We start from the raw sequence: 20,333 nt of genomic DNA on the forward strand, positions 1-20,333 counted from the left end.
AAGAGACAAGGAAAATGTGGAGCTGGCTGGGGCTCTTTTTTCTGTGGGGTGGGTTGGGGGTGTAAATCCGGTGTGGGGTTGGATGGGTAAGAGCTAAGTTCCCCTTCCCTGCTAGGGGCATGAAGGAAGGGGGTGTAAACCCCAGCAGTCTTAGCCCCCCACCCTACAGTGGGAAAGAACCTGACTTCCCTAGGAGCCCAGGCATCCTGGCCCTCCCCAACCCTGCCTTCCATATATGGGCAAAGGGGGCCTGCCCCTCGCTGAGGCAGCCTGACCGCCACCCTTCCATCTGTATGCCCGCGTCGCGGACTACAGCTCCCAGTCTCCCTCGCCGGAAGCGGCGGGGCGCTACTGGAAGCAGCCACAAGGACTCCAGGTCCCGGCCGGCCTCGCGCGGAGGGGGGGCAGCCCCACGCAGGCGCGCCGCGGGGCAGCCCGGGACCTGGAGTCCGGCGCCGGGAGTCGGCTGGGGCCGGCGCGGGGGACGAGGACTCGGTGTCCCAGGGTGCCGCGCGGCGTGGGGTGGGGGGGAGCGGAGCGGGCGGCGGCGGCGGCGGCGGAGACACGGAGCGGGCGGGGTGCGGCCCCCGCGGGCATGGCGGAGCCCGGGCCCGGAGGTAGCTCGGGGACCCGGTGGTGGGCAAGGGGCAGGGAACCCAGGCGGCCGCGGGGAGGGGTGTAGGGGACCCAGGATCCGGCATTGAGAGCGGGTGGGCGGCCGGAGGACCGGGGAGGGCGGGGGTTGGAAATCCCGGTGTTTGTAGGGGGGGAGGCTGACTGCAAGAAGCCTGGGTGTCCGAGTGGCCGAGCCGAGCGCCCTCCCCCTGGCTTGGGAGCGGCTGGGAGACGGGGGTGGAGGGGTTCCCAGGCGTCCCAGCGGGGGTTCAAAACCAGTCCCTGGGTGCGGGGGGAATCTCAGGACCTAGGCGTCCGGGGCCGGAGGGGTACCGGTGAGGCGCTGGGAGGAACTGGGGAAGCAGTGGAGTTTGTGGGGGGGGGGCAGGGCAGCCGGGTGTCCGGGGGGGGGGGGTCTTGAACTCGCAGTTAACCCCTTCCTCTGCGTTGCAGACCCGCCTCCCAATCTGAAGGCCGAGACCCAGGTGAGCCCCTGCGGGTCCATGGCAGGCCGGGGGTTAATGGGGGAGGCTGAAGGGTAGGACCCCAGGCGGGGAAAGGGGGGAGGGGAGAGGCTCGGCGCTGACCCCCTGTATCCCATCAGCCCCCAGAGAAGCGGCGCCGAACCATCGAGGACTTCAACAAGTTCTGCAGCTTCGTTTTGGCCTACGCCGGCTACATCCCCCCCGCCAAGGAGGTGAGCGGGGCGGGGCCCCAGGCGTGGGAGGTGAGGCAGGGGCCCCAGGCGTGGGAAGGGGTGTAGGGGCAGGGGTTGTCTAAGAACCCAGGCATTGGGGGCCAGGGGCGGGAGAGAGCAGCGGAGTGGGCTCACCTCCTGCCTGTCTAAACTACACTACCCAGGGTGCCCTGTGGTCTGGGCCATTTTTTGTTTTCTCTGGGGGGGGGGCAGGGTCTGTATCCCCCCCCTTGAACACTGCATGCTGGGAGCTGGAGACTACACATTCCGGCAGGCCTTGCTGCTATTCCCTCTTGGGGGCATTGTATTCTAGGGGTTGTAGTTTTTAAAGCCTTTCAGCTTCCCAGAATGCTTTGCTGTCTGGCTATTAACCTAAAGGGGGGGGGAGTGGTCAGTGCCTCCTCCCCTATCCTAGAGCATTGCATGCTGGGGCCTGGAGGCCTTTGTAGGTTTTGCTTCCCAGAATGCTGTGCCTTTCTGCTTCCCTCCCTTTGGCAGCATTGCATTCTGGGAGCTGTAGTCTGAAGCAACCTCGGGCTGGGACTACAGTTCCCCAAATACCATGTGGTCCTGCCATTTTGCCTGTGGGGGGTGGGTGGAGTGAGGAAAGTGGGTGGGCCTGTGCCTCCTGTAGCATTGCATTCTGGGAGTTGTAGTGTCTTGGTAGAATGGTGTGACTACACTTCCCAGAATGCTGTGCAATGTGGCCATTTTGCTTAGGGGAGCCCTGGGAGGAGTAGTGTTTCTCCTCTTACCCCCCACTCCGTCTTCGGTCCTCCTGGCACATTTAATTCTGGGAGTTGTAGTTAAAATGGGGAGCACTTGCCAGGCCTACATCTACCAGAAGGCACTGTGGTGTGGAGCCTGGGCATGCTGGGAAATGTAGTATGTGCCCCCCTGCAAAGCCACTTCCTGCCTCTGGCCCCCAAAGCGGAGGTGTATTCCACTGTCCTTACCATCTCTGCCTTCCCATCAGGCCTTGGGAGGAGGTGGGTGGTAGACCAGGCTGCTAACACCATAATGCATTAGGGCAGGGAATATTACTTTGCATGTTGGGAGTTTGGCCAAGTGGTTCCACTGACCATTGATCCCACTGCATGTTGGGAAAAGCCTCCTGAGCCCCATGGCATTCTGGGTAAAGGGATGTAGCCAGGTGGCATGCTTGGGGGAAGCCCTTCTCATGGGGCCTGAGCCCCATGGCATGCTGGGAGAAGGGTCCCAGGGCCCATGGCATGCTGGGGAAACCCTTCTCATAAGCCCCATTTTTTTGTGGGTGTAAAGCAGGGGCAGGCAATTATTTCAGGCGGAGGGCTGCTTACTGAGTTTTGGCAAGCCATCGAGGGCTGCATGACAGGTAGCCAAGGGCAGATCGATATTGATTTTCTAAATTTTTTAGGGGCCCTGTGGGCTGGATAGAATGGCCTGGCGGGCTGCATTTTGCCCGCCCCTGGTGTAAAGGGTTGTAGGCTTCAAGGTATTATGGGTAAACCCTTCTCATGCGCCCCATACCGCACAACAAGCTGGGCACCCACTCTCCCCCCTCCCCTCTCCCATGGCAGGAGAATGAGTGGCCGGCGTCGGGCTCGAACTCGCCGCTGCGGCCCGAGAGCACAGCAGACAGTGACGGCTGGGAGTCGGCCCACTCGGACCTGCACACCATTGAGACCTTTGTCAAGAAAGCCAAGTCATCCAAGAAGAAGGCCTTCCGGCGCCTCAAGTCAGACAGCTCCCTGCTGGAGAAGATGAAGCTCAAGGACTCCCTCTTTGACATGGAGCCACCGGGCACCAAGACCCCTCTGGGGCCCCCTGCCAAAGGGATGGCGGGTGGTGCCAACATGGCGGCCAGTGCCCACATGGCTGACAAGAAGAAGGACAAGCGGAGCCGGCGGGCGGGGGCGGGTGCCGAGGGCCCCAAGCGGGGCCGGGGGGACCCGGCAGGGGAAAAACGGGCCCGCATCAAAAAGAGCAAGAAGCGGAAGTTGAAAAAGGCGGAGAAGAAGGCCAAGGCCTCCCTCAGTGACACGGACTCGGAGGAGGATGAGGAGGACGAGGACGAGGATGAGGAGGCGGCAGCCATGGCGGGGGCCCCTGAGGCGGGAGTGGGGCCACCAGGGGGCCGAGGTGGGGGTGGGGCGGGCTCCCCTACCAAGCTCGGTGGTGCTGGGGAGGTCAAGGAGTGCGCCAGCACCGAGACGAGCCAGGACGGTGACGCCAGCTCCAGCGAGGGCGAGCTGCGGGTCATGGATGAGGACATCATGGTGGAGTCAGGTGAGGGGGGCACTTCGGCCCATGAAGGGAGAACTGGGGCTTGGCCATGCTCCCAGCATTCAATGGGGCCAGGCTGTGGGGCACTGAGGGGAGATGGTGGCCATTTTGTCCCCTGGGGAAGCCCAGGCTTTGGCTACTCTCCCAGCATTCAGTGGGGCTGGGCTGTGGTAGACTCAGTGGAGGTGGTGGCCCTTTTGTCCCATGTTGGGAGGACTATGCCTTAGCCACGCTCCCAGCTTTCAATGGGGCTGGGTTTTGCTGTGCTGTTATGCACTCAGGGAAAATGGCAGCCATTTTGTCCCTTGGGGAGGACTGGTTTGGTTGTTCTCCCAGCATTCAGTGGGGCTGGGTTGTGGTGGATTCAGGGGAGATGGTGGCAATTTTGTTCCCTGTGAGAAGGCTGGCGCTTGGCCGTTCTCCCAGCATTCAGTGGGGCTGGGCCATGGTGGAAGGTGGTGGCTATTTTGTCTTGTTTGAAGCTTGGCCACTCCCAGAATGCAATGGGGTTGGGTTAAGGCCTCACTCTTCTACCTCTCAGACCAAGGGGAGATGACAGCAGTCTTTTTTTTTATGTGTGGGAAAAGCCGTTCTCCCAGCAAGCAGTGGGACTGAGCTGTGATGGCTTCAGAGGAGGTGGCAGCCATCTTGTGTGTGGGGATGATCAGGCTTTGTCTCCTCTCCCAGCATGCAATGGGGTTGGGTGTCAAAAAGTCTTGGAGGGCCAGGCCTTAGCTGCTCTACTAGCATGCCATGGGCTTTCGGTGGGGTGAAAATGAGCCAGTTAATTGTGTGATCAGTCATTGCTCCTTTTGCGATGCATTAATTATGCATTATATGAAACATGTAGCCGGGGCCTCTGAGGCTTCTTGCATCCAAGGTGATCTTTAGCTCAGGAAGGGTTCACCAGGGTGACACTTAACCTGGGATAATTTAGCTCTAATTTGGCGGTGGGGGGGAGCTAATTCTCCAATTAATTATGCTCATTATACCCCACACTTTGGGGGTAGGGGGGATGTGACAGCCCAGACAGGAAGTAAGGCCAGGTGCCCTGGCTTCCTCTTTCATTTCTTGTCTCTGTCACTCCCACCCTGGGATGGGGGCAGATCCTGCCACCCTCCACTTCATAGTGGGGGGTTAATTAAAGGGTAAGTAGCAGCTCTTAAGTGCCCCCTGTGCATGTCCCCCCGACCTCTGTCTGGAGATCTCCTCCACACTTGTCCAGGGATAATAAGTGCTGTGTGTCTGTGCTTGTTAATCCAGGGGCAAAAAGGCAGGGGGGACTGGGGACTGTGAACCCAGGTGTTGGGTGGGGGACTTGGAGGTGGGGCTAAGCATTGGAGATTATGACCTCCCAGCCTCCTGAACTGGGGTGATGATGGATGCATTGGTGGGGACGGGGGTCAAATGATTGGTGGGGGGGGTCTCTTTCATCCAGGCTAGGTGTGGTGGGGGGCAATCTGGGTGGGGTGATGGTAGGGTTCCTACTGGATCGGAAGTCATAGAATCATAGAAGTTGGGTCGGAAGGGACCTTGTAGATCTTCAAGTCCGACCCCCCCCTGCCTGGGCAGGAGAAAAGACTGGACTCAAATGAGTCCAGCCAGGTAGGAATCAAGCCTCTTCTTAAAGATCCCCAGGGTAGGAGCCAGCACCACTTCCCTAGGAAGTTGGTTCCAGCTCCTAGCTGCCCTAACTGTGAAGTAGTTCTTGCAGATGTCTAATCTAAATCTACTCTCTAATAATTTGTGTCCATTGTTCCTTGTCATGCCAAGGAGTGCTAGGGGAAACAGCGTCTCCCCTAAACCCTTCTGGTCCCCCCTAGTGAGTTTATAGACAGTCACCAGGTCCCCCCTCAGCCTTCTCTTGTGAAGGCTGAACAGGTTTATGTCCCGCAGTCTTTCAGTGTAGGGTATGCCCTGTAGTCCCCGGAGCATGCGGGTGGCCTCCTCTGGACCCTTTCAATGTTGTCCACATCCCTCCTGAAGTGCGGCGCACAGAACTGGGTACAGTACTCCAGCTGCGGCCTGACCAGTGTCACATAGAGGGGGAGGATCACCTCCCTGGCTCTACTTGAGATGCAGCTGTGGATGCACGACAAGGTGCGGTTAGCTCTGCCAACTGTGACCTCGCATTGTTGGCCCACATTCATCTTGGAGTCAATAATGACTCCAAGATCCCTTTCTGCCTCCATGCTCTCAAGAAGGGAGTTTCCCATTCTGTAAGTGTGCTGCTGGTTTCTACTGCCTAAGTGCAGCATCCTGCGCTTGTCAGTATTGAAACGCATCCTGTTTATGTCAGCCCACTCCTGTAACCTATCCAGGTCTTGTTGCAGTCTTTCCCTCCCTACTAGCACGCTCACCTCACCCCAAATTTTGGTATCATCAGCGAATTTAAACAGGTTGCATTTCACCCTGTCGTCCAAATCGCTGATGAAGAAATTGAACAGCGCAGGCCCCAGGACCAAGCCCTGGGGGACTCTGCTGCTCACTTCCCCCAGGTCGAATATGACCCCTCCACCACCACCCTCTGAGTACGACCCTTGAGCCAATCTGCAATCCATCTGACTGTGTAGGCATCAATGCCACAGTCGCCTAGTTTTTTAATGAGGATGGGATGGGAGACATTCCATTATGGGAGCTGTCCTTTAAAAGGGCGTGTGACTGGGTTTTGCATCCTCGCAGAATGCTTTGCCATCTGACCATGTTGCCTCAATGGAGGATAGGAAGGCGTGGTCAGTAGTCCCTCCCATCCCCTAGAGCAGTGGTCTCCAAAGTGGGGTGTGCAAGATGATCCATTGGGGTGCAGGAAGAAAATATTAGAACTTCTATTTATATTTATATAAGTATACGTATATTGGGAGTGCGTGCTCAAAAATTTTTTACTGATGGGGTGCACAATCAAAAAAGTTTGGAGACCACTGCCCTAGAGCATTGCATGCTGGGAGGTGTAGGCCTCTGGAGGCTTTGCTTCCCAGAATGCTGTGCCTTTGCCTCAGGGTGTGGGGTGCCTCCTTCCCCCCCTTGGGACCATTGCATTTTGAGAGCTGTAGTTGGCTATAGTTTCCAGAATGCCATGCAGTCTGGCCATTTTGCGGGGGAAGGGTGACAGGTATGGGGGGTACATCTGGGGGTTGGATTTAGAGTGAGGGGTCAAACATGGGGCTCAGCAGTCCAGGGTGAAGCTGGCAGGGGGGCAGGTTGGGATTTGGGCAGCAGGGTCTGTTGGTGCCAGATGGGAGCTGGTGGGTGATGGGTTGTATGTGAAGGGACAGACTAAAACAAGGGGTCACAAATGAGGTTGCAAGCTTGCTATGAGTGATACTTGGAGGCTGGGGCTTGCCTTGGGAGTGACGGTACCTGGTACTGACCGCCCCCCCCTTTTGGCCCCCCACCCCCAGGCGATGACTCGTGGGACCTGATCACGTGCTACTGCCAGAAGCCCTTTGCCGGGAGGCCCATGATCGAGTGTAGCTGCTGTGCCACCTGGATCCACCTCTCCTGCGCCAAGATCAAGAAGACCAACGTCCCGGACATCTTCTTCTGCCAGAAGTGCAAAGAGGGTGCCCGCAAGCCCCCCCCCCAACCCCCCCGGGGTAGTGCTGAAGCCTAGGGGACCACCCCCCCATCACCTCACCTGCCCTGGACTCCTTCCCCCCCTGCCCCAGGCCAGAGATTGGAGGTCTGCTCCCCTGCAGCACAGGGGTGTGGAGGATTGACCCCCATCCCTCCCCAACACGGACAAGCCCTGGGGGGGCGTGGATTTGATGCCGCTGCTTTTCTCCCATGGAAGTTGGGGGGGCTTTTGATCCCCCCCCCCCGTGTGTAAAGTCGGGTTGTAAATACAAAAGGGGGGTTGTTTTTTTCATGTGCTTTTCCTTTTTAATTCCCTCCCAACTCTTGGTTTTAATACCCCCCAGTTTTGAGGGGGAGGCACACCCTTAGGAGACTGTTGGAGGGTGGGGCTGAAGTATTCTCCAGCACCCCACCCAGCAGGGTGCTGAAAAGGGAGGTGCTGTCTCAAGGAGGGGAGTAATGTCTCTTTTATGGCAGCCCCCCCAAATTAGGGAAGCCCTCTCCAGCACCCCATAGTGGGGAGGCCGGTTCACCCCCACGCAGCCCCCCCCAGCCTTTGGTTCCATGTTTTTGGGTGGGGGGTTGTCCCCCCCAAGTTGTTTTGTTTGTTTTGTTTTTTCCCTTGGTTCCTTTGTTTTAATAATAATAATTAATAATATTTTGCAGCAACGCGTTCAGGACGCGGCCTTGAATGTAAATAAACAATGTGGCCCCTTTTGCCTTTGTACAGGGGAATGGCCGGCTCCCTCTGTTCTGTGGCTGGACTGTGATGGAGGGCATGGTCTGCGGGGGTGGGGGGCAGGGGATGGTCTGGGGTCCTTGATTGGGACTGGGGGGAGGCTTCTGGCAGCCTCTACGCGAGCAAGAGGAGGAAACCCTGCTCCTCAACCTGCTACCCCCCTACTTGCTCATCTTCATTGGCCCCACACCTCGCCTTTGGCCTGAGCACACTATAACGTCACTGCCCACGTGGCCTGGCCAGAAGCAGAGCTGGGAATCCCCTTCCTAAAGTATGCTGTTCCTTGCCTTGCTGTTCACCTGCGCATGCGCAGCTCCCCCAGGCTCTTGCATTCACCTGCGCATGCGTCTCGTCCTCCCTGTGCTCGTCGTCTACGCATGCACCTGCCTGCCTGTCCTGCCGCCTTCGTCGTCCTTGTGCGCATGCTCGCCCCGCCCTTGTATTCCCCTCCGCGCATGCGTCTTTTGGCCCTCCCTGTGCCGCCCTGCGCACGCGCCGCCTCGTCACGTGACGTGTGGGTGGCAACGTCGTGACGCAAGGCCTCTTGCGCGCGAGCCGGAGAGCGGGAGGCGGATTCGGTCGGGTCCGCTGCTCTCCCCCGCCTCCCCCGGAGCAGGTGGTAACGCCCGCCCGGACAGTGGGGCGACGTCCGTCCTGGATCATGGCGGCGGCGGGCGAGACCAAGGTAATCTACCACCTGGACGAGGAGGAGACGCCCTACCTGGTGAAGATCGCCGTGCCCGCCGAGCGCATCACGCTGGGCCACGTCAAGGCCGCGCTCAACCGGCCCGGGGCCAAGTACTTCTTCAAGAGCATGGACCAGGACTTCGGGTACGACCGGGACCCCCCACTCCCACACACACTGGGGACCTGTGAGTCCGGGAGCACTCCCACCCCACGCCTCTGCTTCCCGCCCCCCCACCCTTCCAGGGGACCCGTGAGTGCAGGAGACCCGTCCCTGAGCACCACTGTGTGAGCACCTAGATAAGCCCCGCCCCCCCCAGCTGAGAGCACCCAGGCATTGGCACCGTCTGCAGTGTTGCTATGTATAATATGATATGATGTGATATAAAGTCCTTATATATTGATATAAACACTTTATATGTTAATATAAAGCAGAATATATATATAAGCATTATAAATTACATGGTGTGTGTGTATATGTACTGTCTATACATACACACACAAATACAATATGATATAATATAATTTGCTGTATCAAATTTAACTGGCTGTACTCTAGGCTGCTATATGTGGAGTGCTGCTGTATTCCAGGTATTATTACACTGTAGTGCTCCAATACTTGGAGGATCGGGAAAGGCTCTTTGGTGCTACTGGTATAAGGATTAGACTGTATTTTCAGTTAATGCGATGTGTGAGCATGTACATCTAGAACTATATGGGTGCATGCCTGTGTACACATGCACGCATGTATCCGTGGGCTTTGGGTGATCTGACCCTATAGCACAGACCCAGTGTATATCTCTATGTCTGTACAGGTTGAATGGTGCTGTCTAGGTTGATATAGGTCTAGAAGTACTCTGTAGGTGCGGAGCTGTTGTGTAGGTCTATAGAGTCCTACACTGTATATAGTCCCACACAACAGCTGTAGATTTTTATAGATCTATAGCTAGACTTACACTGTGTATATGTAGATCTACATGTGTCTGGAGCTGTTGTGTAGCTCTACATGGATCTAGGGCTCTACAGGTACCAATGTCTTGTACAGACCTGTGTATGTCAAGTTCTAGATCTATTATAAAACCAGATTTTAATCTGTTCCTGTAATACCAGCACGTAGAGTTGCAGCACCAGCCAGGGAACAGGCGATGGAGGAGCAGGGATTTTTGCCTGTGCTGTAACATTAGATGCCCATCACCAGATTAGGCTTGTAATAGAGCAGGAACAGCACGAAATAATGACATGAGATAAGCAACAGAATGACATCATCATCATAATAAATGTATTCATTGTGCCGTCACGTTATTCAGCTATCACGATGCTGTAGTGGAATGGTCATACAGCTGTGGCCCAACCCCCACTGCAAAGAGCCCAGTGGAGCCCTTGCTCCAGCCCCTGTCCCCACCCCAGACAGATCCAGGGAGCACATGTCCCTCCCGTGCACTCCTGGGGTACATGCAGCAGCACGAGCTGCTACACCCCCCCAGATGAACTGCAAATCCATCAGGTGCTTGCCCTACCCTGGCTGGACAGCATATGCCCCAGCCCTTATCTTCCCTTATTGTGGGGGGGCATTGATCTGCCCCCCAGCCCTGCTCTTTGGAGGCAGTGACAGCACGGGGGTGGGTTAGGGTTAGCAAACTCCCCCTGCCCCCCCCCATCCGTTCTGTCATTCTTGATGGGAAATTCACTAGTATATAATATTATCATGCATTATATTATAATAATACACAATGATAACTATAACATTATAATTTGATACAATATGATATTAGTAACATGTACAGTATGGCAACACTGGTGCTAATATAATGTTACCAGCCAATTGCTCATCAAGAATGACGGGGGGAGGGGGTTGGGTTGGGGTGCCTCCACTTAACACCCTATGCTGCTGCTGGTCTGCCTCTTGCAGGGTGTGGGGCGGAAGCCGAGGCCAGCAACTCCCTGCCCTCTGTCCAGTCCTCCATGCGGCTTTGGAATCATAGTGGTGCTCCCCCATGCTTGGAGCACTCTGATTGGCTGTTTCTGTCAGCCAGAGCACAAATAAAGCGTTACGGACAGACCAGACAGACAGACAGATGGACAGACTTAGATTTTTATAATATTAGAATTGCCTTAGATTTATGCAACATCATAATATTAGCCTCAGAATTAATAGCATGATAATGTTAAGACTCCACTATCACGTGACAAGCCAGTGTCTTAATAGAGAGGACTCAAGCAGGCCTTCTCAGAGGTTGAGAGAGGCCTGGGGGACTTCCATTTTTTGAGGCTCCTGGTATATTAAAAAAATATTAATTCCTAGAGCACTACAGGCGGTGTGGCCTGGTAAATGGACCCATGAATGAGAGGCCTGGGCCAAATGGCCCTCCTGGCCCCACCCTGTGATAGGCCCTGGACTGGAACTACCATATTTTAGCGTGCAAGTTCTGATTGCAGGGTGCAAATGTGGCGTGGCGTGATGCTGTGTTGTGGAGCCCAGCATACACTGCAATCCCCTTTAGCCTGTGCTGTCTCTGTTCCACCCCAGAGCTGGCTGCATTTTGGTGCTGTGTGAGGGGTTCCCTTTACACCAGCTGCTCCCACCCTAGAGCTGGCTGCATCCAGCAGCAAATGAGGGATCCTTGTTCTTTGGGGTCACGTCCCATCCCGGAAGTGGCTGCTCTCCGGCAAGAGTCCCTGAGGTGCTCTTATCCTTTGCTGTGTTTCCTGCTATAGGGTTGTCAAGGAGGAGATCTCGGATGACGACGCCAAGCTGCCCTGCTTCAACGGGAGGGTCGTTTCCTGGGTATGGCATGGGACCAGCAGGTCACAGGGACCCTGGGCCCGCTCTGCACCTCTCATTTCACCCAATGGGCCTGTCCATCTCTGCATTTCCCCCTTTCACACAATGGACCTGGCTGTCTCTGGATTTTCCCTGATTTATACCCATGGACTTGTCCAAATTTGTCCCCTCCTTCCCCTTCATACAGCGGACTTGTCTATCTCCCCTACTCCACACCAGTGGACCTATCCTCTCTGCATTTCCCCCCATTCACACCCATGGACACGTCCAAATCTGCACCTCCTCACCTTTCACACCAGTGGATCTGTCCATTTCCCCCTACTCACACAAATGGACCTGTCTATCCCTGCACCCCCTGTTCATAGCAATGAATCTGTCTATCTCTGTCTTCTCCCCCGTTCACAGAATGGATCTGTCCATTTCTGAATTTCCCCCCATTCACACAATGGACCCTTCCACCTCTGCACCCCCCCCCCCCAGGAATGAACATGTCCATTTCCCCAAGCACACCTCTGCACAACCGCCTCCCCCTTCACTTCGTACCAGTGGACCTACCTGTCTCCTCTCAACACCAGTGGATCTACCCATCTCTGTACCCCCACTCTGCTTTACCCCAATGGGTCAGTCCAGCCTTATATACCACCTACAAGCAGGATCAGACTATTTCAGACATGGGGGGATGATTCTTTTTGGGGAGAGGGCAGAATGGTTTAGCTCTGGGTGCTCACATGTTGTATCCCCCCCACCCCTGCAGCTTGTGTCGTCAGAGACACCCCAGGCCGAGCCGGTGCCTGCAGAGCCACGGCCAGACCCATCCCCACCACCGCCCCCTCTACCCCCTCTGCCAGTGGAACGGACCAGTGGCATCGGGGACTCCCGGCCCCCTTCCTTCCAGTAAGTGGGGGGCAGGAAAGGAAGAATCCATATGTAGGGGGGAGTGCAAAGTTGGAAGGGTCTATTTGTCAGTCATGCAGAGGGGGAGGAGGAGCTTGGTGGAAGAGCCCAATTGCAGTAATGGGGGGTATAGGGCTGGGTGGAAGTCTGGAGGAATGATGGTGGGGTAAGGGAATGAATGGGAGAGTCCATTTGCATCAATTGGGGGGTGTCTGGAAGGGTCCACCTGCCAAGAATGGGGGTAGGAGTTCAATAGAAAAGTCCATTTGCAGTAATGGGGGGTTGAATGCAAGGGTCCATCTACCAGAATGGCTGGGGGGAGGGGTATCTGAAAGGTCTACCTGCTAGGAATGTTGGGGAAAGTGTTCATTAGACGGGTTCGTTTGCAATAAAAGATGGGGGAATGAATGAAAGGGTCCATCTCCCAAATGGGAGGGATGAATGGAATGGTACAGTCCGCCAGTTTGTAGGGGGTGCAGTTGACTGGGTGGAAGGATCCATGTGCCATTATGGGGGTGTGTGATTTGGGGCACCCTTCAGCCTCAGGGGATTGAACAGTCCATTTGCCCATAATGGGGGGGGCGGGGGGGGCAAAACCTCTGGACTTTGGGACATGAAAGGGTGGATTGGTCAGAAGGGAGGGGCAAGTTCTCAGCAAGAGGGCCTGGTAGAAGCTTCCACTCCCGCTAAAAGGGGAGGGGGGACTGGAAGGTACCATTCTATTGAGTAGCGGGGGGGAGCTGGATTGGCAGGGTATATTGTTCGCCACTTGGGAGGGGGTGGGTGGAAGTGACCATCCAGTATTGAAATGGGTTGTGGGGGATGGGGTTCTCCCCACAATAACTCCACCCAATTCCCCCAGCCCCAATGTGTCTTGCAGCCAGGAGAACCTGGACCATGAGACAGAGACAGAGTCTGTGGTCTCCCTGCGGCGGGACCGGCCACGACGCCGGGAGAGCGCGGAGCATGGGGGTGAGCTGGCACCAGATACCTAGGTTCTTTCCAGCTCTGGGGTGGAGGTGGGCTGGACTCCTGGGTCCCTAGGCAGGTGGCTGAGTGGTGCCCCCCCAGCAGGTGGGCACCGGCTGAATGGGCAGTCACGGCTAGAGCGGCACCTGGCTGGGTACGAGAGCTCTTCCACACTCTTAACCAGCGAGATTGAGACCACCAGCCTCTGCGACTCAGATGATGATGCCATGAGCAGGTGTGGGGGCCCCAGATGTCTGGGTTCTTTACAGCTGGGCGGGCTGTGAGTCTGGCCTGGCTTCTCTGGGTGGGGAGCGGGGTCTGGTGGTTGTGGGGGGGCTGGAAGTCTGGACACCTGGGTTCTCTGGGAAGGGAGAAGGGTTGGGGGACTAGGAGCTGGGACACCTTGGTTTTCTGGGATGGGAGTGGGGTCTAGTGGTTAGAGTGGGATGGGCTGGGGGCCCGGATGCCTGGGTTGTCTGCAGCTCTAGATAGGGAATCAGGTCCAAGGGGTTAGAAGTGGGGGGTCTGCTGGCCTGGATGTCTGGGTCCTCTCTCTGCTCTGGTGGGTTTGAGCATGATGCAGGGGGCTCCAGTTACCCGGACACTTGAGTTCACCCCCACCACCAACCCAGGTTCAGCAGCTCCACGGAGCAGAGCAGTGCCTCCCGGCTCCTGAAGCGACACCGGCGGCGGCGGAAGCAGCGGCCCACACGCCTGGAGCGGGTACAGATGCTCCCCACCCCACAAGGGGGGTGGAGCCTCTGGCAGGGGAGGGGGCATTATGTGTGTCTCCCCCCACCTACCCATGACGCCCTTCTCTCCTCCCTCCCCCCAGACATCCTCGTTCAGCAGTGTCACAGACTCCACCATGTCCCTCAACATCATCACAGTCACCCTCAACATGGGTAAGGGGGCAGCCATGGGTTGGGAGGGTGTGGGGGACAGATGGAGGGTCCCAAGAGGGGTAGGGGTGGGGGTGGAAGGTTCCAATTTGTCTGTGTGGTGTGGGGGCAGGAGGGGATAGAAGGGGGTGTGGGGTGGGGGAATGGAAGGTTCCAAGGTTGTGGGGGGATAGAAGGTTCCAGGTGTGTGTGTGCAGGGGGAGGATGAAAGATTCCAAGTGTGTTTGGGGGCGGGGAATAGGAGGTTCCACGTGTGTGGGGGGGGGTCATGGAAGGTTCCAAGTGTGTTGGGGTGGGAAATAGAAGGTTCCATGTTGGGGGGGAGTGGGGAAACCAGCATTTCTTTGCTGGCTGGCAGAGCCTGCCAGGAGTGGAGGGGTGGGACCTCCCATCCTGACAGCCCCCTCCATTTTTCTGGCAGAGAAGTACAACTTTCTGGGCATCTCCATTGTGGGGCAGAGTAATGAGCGGGGGGATGGTGGCATCTACATCGGCTCTATCATGAAGGGTGGCGCGGTGGCAGCAGATGGACGTATTGAGCCAGGGGACATGCTGCTCCAGGTACTTCATCCAGGACCCAGGTGCCTCCCCGCCTCCACCTGTCTCTGACTTCCCAGCCCATACTTCCCCCCACCCCTGAGAACCCAGGTATCTCGGCTCTTAGCTGGTGCCCCCCATTAATCTCCAGTGCTCCACCCCACAGGTGAATGATATCAACTTTGAGAACATGAGCAATGATGATGCTGTCCGGGTCCTGAGAGAGATCGTCCACAAGCCAGGGTGAAGGGGGGTGCTGGGCTGCAGGTGTGGGGGGCGGTCCTTGTTATACCCTGCCACTCACCCCGCCCCAGAGCTGGGTGCATCCCAGCAACACGAGGGGTCCCCGTTATTCGAGGCTGTGTGTCATTTGCAAATGGGGGACCAGGCAGTGGGGTCCAGCTGGGGTTATCTCAGTGCCAGGCAAAGGGTCCCTGTTATACCTAGCCATTAGCCACCCCAGAGCTAGCTGCATCTTAATGCTGGATGAGGAATCCCTCTTATACACAGCTGTGACCAGACCCAGAGCTGGCTGCATCTCAGGGGTCCCTATTTTATGCAGCTGTGGCCCCACCCCAGTGTTGGCTGCATTTCAGTGCTGAGTGAGGGGTCCCTGTTACACCCAGCGGTGATCCACTCCAGAGCTGGCTGCATTTCACCCCTTTCTTCCTCTGCCCCCAGCCCCATCGTGCTGACGGTCGCCAAGTGCTGGGACCCGTCCCCTCAGGGCTACTTCACACTGCCCAGGAGTGCGTATCACCCTGTCCCCTCTAGCCCTGGGGGAAGGGGGCGGTGCAGGACACCTGGGTTCTCTCCTTGATGTGGGCCTGGGGGCTTAGAGCAGTGGGTTCTCTCCAGGGAGGTTTGTTGTGGGGGCGAAATGGAAGGTTCCAAGTGTGTGCAGGGAGGGGGGGGAGAAGAATGGTAGGTTCTAAGTGTCAAGAGTGGGGGGGCCTCTGGGAGGCCAGACACCTAGTTTCTCTCTAGCTCTCAGATGGGAATTGAGGACTGTAGGGGGTGGAATAGGTGGGGGCTGGGGAGCTGGATGCCTAGGCTCTCTCCAGCTCTGGGAGAGGGGGGTTGGAGCAGGGTGGGCTGGTTGCCAGATACCTGAGTTCTCTCCAAATCGGGAAAGGGCCAGTGGGGTCAGAGGGTGGCACTGCCAGGTGCCTGATCCCTTTCCCCCTGCCGCACCCCCTAGACGAGCCGATCCAGCCCATCGACCCGGCTGCCTGGGTCTCGCACTCGGCTGCACTGACAGGAGCCTTCGCTGCCTACCCCGGTAGCAGCTCCATGAGCACCATCACGTCGGGCAGCTCCATGCCTGAGACTGAGCGTGAGTGTCCCCCAAACCAGATCGGGGCCCTGCTTCTCATTGGGTGTTGGGGGTGGGGCTTTGTGCCTGACACATCCTCTCCCCCAGGCTTCGAGGAGCTGGCACTGTCAGTGCACACAGACATGGCGTCCATCATGAAGGCAATGGCAGCGCCTGAGTCGGGACTGGAGGTCCGGGACCGCATGTGGTTGAAGATCACCATCCCCAATGCCTTCCTGGGTATGTGGGGCGGGGCCTAGAGCTGGGGGTGGGGCTTCAGGAGGGGCAGGGGGTTGGGCTGCATAGGGTTCTGTATTATGTTCCCCAGTGCCATCTTGGGTACATGGGGGTGTGGCCTAGAGGTGGGGGTGGGGCCAGGGAATAGGGCTGCATGAGGGTGGAGCTAAGGAATGGGCAGGGCCAGGGAATTTTGCTGCCTTGGACTATTTCATAGTCCTCAGGGGTGTGGCCTGAGCATGGGGTGGAGCTAAGGGAGGGGGCAGGGCCAGGCCTGCATGGTAACCCCCACAAAGCCTTCCTGGGTATGTGGGGGCAGAGCTAAGGGAGGTGGCAGGGTCTGGTGTCACCTTCTGATCCCAGCGTCCGCCCAGGCTCCGATGTGGTGGACTGGTTGTACCACCATGTAGAGGGCTTCGGGGACCGGCGTGAGGCACGCAAGTATGCCAGCGGCCTGCTCAAAGCTGGCCTCATCCGGCACACGGTCAACAAGATCACCTTCTCCGAGCAGTGCTACTATGTCTTCGGGGACCTGCGGCGCTGCGACAGCTGTGAGCCCCTTGCCCAGGACCCCCCAGATCTTCCTGTACCCATGGGACCCCCTAAGACCCTCTAACACCTCAGAATACCCTCCAAGACACCCCTGTGCCCACAGGCCCAACCCCTACATCCATGGGACCCCCCCCATGTCCACCCTGCAACCCTCAGGGACCCTCTGTGTGACCCTCTGTGTACACAGGGCCCTGAGACCCCTCCTGTCCGCTGACACCATCTGCCCCCAAGGGACACCGGCCCCCCCGCCGCCTGTCTGCTCTGATACCCTTAGGGACCCCCTGCACTCATAGGAGACCCCTGAGACTCCTCCACACCCATGGAACACCCACCCAGTCTCTTACCAGACCCCCTGCCCACAGGACCCGGATGCCTGGGTTCTCTAGGAGGGGAATGGGGCTGGTGGGTAAGAGTAGGGAGGGCAGCCGGGATGCCCAGGTGATGAGTTACAGGTGGGTGTGGGAGAGAGGGCTGGGAGCCCAGATGCCTGGGTTCTCCAGGAGAGTGGTGGAGCCTGGCAGTTACAGCAGTGGGGGGTGCCTGGATGCCTGGGTTCCCCCTTATACCCCTCTTCCGCCTCCCCCCCACAGACCTGGCTAACTTGTCCCTGAATGACAATGACGGGTCAAGTGGGGCTTCGGACCAAGACACGCTGGCACCACTGCCCCTGCCTGGTGCCACCCCCTGGCCTCTGCTGCCCACCTTCCCCTACCAGTACCCGGCCCCCCATCCCTACAGCGCCCAGCCCCCGCCCTACCATGAGCTCTCGTCCTACAGCTATGGTGTGGGCAGCACTGGCAGCCAGCACAGTGAAGGTGAGTGCCTGGACACTAGAGTCCCCTGCCCCTGGTGGAGCGACAGGGGGTTCCGGATGGGTTCTCTCCCTGCTTTGTGATGGAGGAGAGGGATAGCAGCAAGGGGATAGGGCGGTGGTACTGGTAGCCCAGATGCCTAGGCTCTCTGGGAGGGAAGTGGGGCTGGGTGATTAGAGAAGGGGAGGCGCTGGGAGCCTGGACCTGGGTTCTTTGACCCCCCCCCCCCCTTTTAACCCATCCCCCCTGGGTCTCTCTTGCAGGGAGCCGGAGCAGTGGATCGAACCGCAGTGATGGGGGTGGGGGGAGTCGGGGCGGGGCCAAGGCCAAGGAGGAGAAGGCGGGGCCAGAGTCCAAGTCTGGCAGTGGGAGCGAATCTGAGTACTCAGGTCGGGTGGGGTGTGGGCGCCGCCCAGAGCCGGCCCCCCTGGCTTCTTCCCCCCCTGCCCCCGAGGTGCCGGCTGGGGTGGGGGCGCCTTCCCGCACCCCCCCCAGCCTGGTACGTTCCCACCACTCGCTTCACACCTACCCCGGCCCAGGCCCCGGCCCTGGCCCTGGCCCTGGAATGGCCCTCCCCTACAACCCCCTGATGGTGATGATGGTGCCCCCCCCGGCTGTCCCGCCCCCCAGCAGCCCCCCACTGGGCACCACACAGCCCCCTGGTGCTCCCCCTGTGCGGGACCTGGGGGCCGTGCCCCCTGAGCTGACAGCCAGCCGCCAGTCCTTCCACATGGCCATGGGCAACCCCAGTGAGTTCTTTGTGGATGTCATGTGATCCCACGGAGCATGAGGTCGTGTGACCTGCCGCGGGGGTCGCAGAGCCACCTGTGGAGCTGGGTGATTACCCATGGGGGTCATGTAACCTGCTGCTGGGTTACTGCAGAGCCATGGGACAGGCCATGGGAGTCATGTGGCCAGCTGCAGAACCATGTGACCAGCAACAGATGTATGTGAGTGCCTGTAAGGTCATGTGACCTGCCACAGTGTTATGTGACCAACCAAAGAGCTGTATGACTGCCCACAGGGTCATGTGACAACCTTGGGGCTGGACACATGACCCCACAGGCAATGAGAGTACCCATGGGGTTACGTGACCTGCCACAGGATAACGTGGCCAACCATGGAGCCACGTGATCAGCCATGAGCATCATGTGACCTGTCACATTATTTCTGCAGGTCATTACAGAATCATGTGACGGGCCACTGGGGCAGGTCATGTGATGGGCCAGAGGGTCACGTGACACACTATTGTCACACACTTGTGGGTTTCTCCGTTGTGGGGGGTCACATGATTAGGCATGGGGTCACATGACCTGCCACAGGGCTGTGTGACTGTCACTGTGGAGTGTCTCCTGGCTAGTCATGTGACCAGCCAGCCAGCTTTCCAGTGTCAACCCAGTGTGCGGGGGGTTTATGATGTCACCGGACCATCTGCTGTGATATCAGAGGAACTGCGGCCTCGGAGCCCAATGTTGTCATAATTGCCATGATGTTACACAAGATCTCCAGCCAGAGAGCCCCTGTGGGGACCTGCCCCCCTGCCTTTGGACTTCAGCCTTGATGTGATGTCACCTTGTGGTCACATGGCCACCCACTCAGAGCCTTCTAGTGTCACATGACACAGCCTTGATGTCACATGACCTCCTGTCACTGGGAGCATTGTGTGATGCAGCCTTATCACCACACCTTTACTGCCTTTTATTTGGGGGGTCACGTGACCTTTCTTCCCAGGTCATGTGACCCAGCCTGGCTGGCATATGGTTTTCTCCCCCTACCCCTAGCTGCCCTGACACTATGACATCACTGGTTTGGAGCATAGGGAGTATGTGACACTAACCTGCAATCACATCACTGACCCATGCTCTTGGGTCATGTGACTCCCCAGCTTGCACCCTCCATCACGTGGTTCCATGTTACCTTGATGACCCTTGTCACTATTGGCACAGGTGCCTCCCTTCCATGGGGGCAGGGGAACCTGACCACTCCCCCTTTCTAGTCATGTGCCCTGCTCCTGCCTCAGTTTCCCCCATGTGGTCTTTGGAGCCCCCCTAGCCTTCTGGGGTGGGGAGGGGAGTCCTCCCCACCTCCCAGCCAGCATTTTGGGGTCTCCCACTCATAATTTTGGGGGGGGGATTTTTTTTCCTCCATTCACTTCCTTTTTAGTCCCAATTTAGGAACCCCCTGCAACCTCCTTGTTGCTCCTGACCCCTTTATAGGTAATGAGGACCCCCCCCCAATGATGAAGTCACAAGCTATTTTTTATGTGGGGGACTTTTTTATTTTTAACCAAACAATATATTTTCTGTATGAAACAGACTTTAATTGAGAGGGAGGTCTTTTTGGTCATTCCTCTGTCCCCCTCTCTTGGGGGCGGCTGATTGTACATAGGGGGGCAATATTGGTACCCTCCTGTCCTCATATTGGTGCTTACAGTCCCCTCCGCTAGGGGGTGCTGTCTCCTTTCACACCAGTTCCCCCCTTTTTGTGTAGACCTATTTTGGGGGAGGTGTGACCCCCATTTCAATATGAGGGATCTAAATCCTCCACGTCTCCCACCTTTGGGCTGTACGATAGTGCTGGAGGGGAGGCTCCATATAGGTACTGCAGCCCCCCCTCCTCCTGCACCCCCAAATATGTGGGTGGGGGATATCTGTAGCAGACCCCTTTTTGGGGACATGTATTTATTTTTTAGTTTGTTTGTGTATAAAAATAGCCTTAAATAAAGCCAGGTTAAACACACTAGGGAGCCCAGCCTGGATA

The 20,333-nt window shown here is 57.5% G+C and overlaps 2 protein-coding genes across 4 annotated transcripts; both read left to right on the plus strand.

Moving 5' to 3' along the window:
- The first annotated feature begins 480 nt into the window (after positions 1 to 480).
- PHF23 (PHD finger protein 23) lies at positions 481 to 7,442 on the plus strand. 2 transcript variants are annotated; one of them, XM_090055750.1, is made up of 5 exons: positions 481 to 617; positions 1,069 to 1,100; positions 1,220 to 1,342; positions 2,872 to 3,580; positions 6,976 to 7,442. In XM_090055750.1, exons 1-5 carry the CDS (start codon positions 596 to 598, stop codon positions 7,185 to 7,187), a joined length of 1,098 nt encoding a protein of 365 aa, XP_089911876.1. In that variant the 5' UTR covers positions 481 to 595; the 3' UTR covers positions 7,188 to 7,442. The 2 variants fall into 2 exon arrangements, with proteins under 2 accessions (XP_089911876.1, XP_089911877.1); XM_090055751.1 differs by having other exon boundaries at positions 491 to 617; positions 1,220 to 1,312.
- Positions 7,443 to 8,390: 948 nt separating this feature from the next.
- DVL2 (dishevelled segment polarity protein 2) lies at positions 8,391 to 20,312 on the plus strand. 2 transcript variants are annotated; one of them, XM_090055611.1, is made up of 15 exons: positions 8,391 to 8,720; positions 11,289 to 11,358; positions 12,110 to 12,249; positions 13,112 to 13,221; positions 13,321 to 13,453; positions 13,851 to 13,941; positions 14,054 to 14,123; positions 14,542 to 14,681; positions 14,824 to 14,900; positions 15,339 to 15,406; positions 15,859 to 15,993; positions 16,081 to 16,212; positions 16,584 to 16,760; positions 17,352 to 17,576; positions 17,837 to 20,312. In XM_090055611.1, exons 1-15 carry the CDS (start codon positions 8,551 to 8,553, stop codon positions 18,346 to 18,348), a joined length of 2,250 nt encoding a protein of 749 aa, XP_089911737.1. In that variant the 5' UTR covers positions 8,391 to 8,550; the 3' UTR covers positions 18,349 to 20,312. The 2 variants fall into 2 exon arrangements, with proteins under 2 accessions (XP_089911737.1, XP_089911738.1); XM_090055612.1 differs by having other exon boundaries at positions 13,324 to 13,453.
- The last annotated feature ends 21 nt before the right edge of the window (positions 20,313 to 20,333 follow it).

Source organism: Crocodylus siamensis, chromosome 6, assembly GCF_052110815.1.
Source record: "Crocodylus siamensis isolate JL-2025a chromosome 6, ASM5211081v1, whole genome shotgun sequence".
NCBI classification, from domain to species: Eukaryota; Metazoa; Chordata; order Crocodylia; family Crocodylidae; genus Crocodylus; species Crocodylus siamensis.

Coding starts and splice junctions, on each gene's coding strand:
- PHF23 (XM_090055750.1), top strand. CDS start 596: ATGGCGGAGCCCGGGCCCGGAG. Junction 1,101..1,219: donor ATCTGAAGGCCGAGACCCAG/GTGAGCCCCTGC, acceptor GTATCCCATCAG/CCCCCAGAGAAGCGGCGCCG. Junction 1,343..2,871: donor CGGGGCCCCAGGCGTGGGAG/GTGAGGCAGGGG, acceptor CTCCCATGGCAG/GAGAATGAGTGGCCGGCGTC.
- DVL2 (XM_090055611.1), top strand. CDS start 8,551: ATGGCGGCGGCGGGCGAGACCAAGGTAATCTACCACCTGGACGAGGAG. Junction 13,942..14,053: donor GGCCCACACGCCTGGAGCGG/GTACAGATGCTC, acceptor CCCTCCCCCCAG/ACATCCTCGTTCAGCAGTGT. Junction 14,901..15,338: donor GAGATCGTCCACAAGCCAGG/GTGAAGGGGGGT, acceptor CTCTGCCCCCAG/CCCCATCGTGCTGACGGTCG.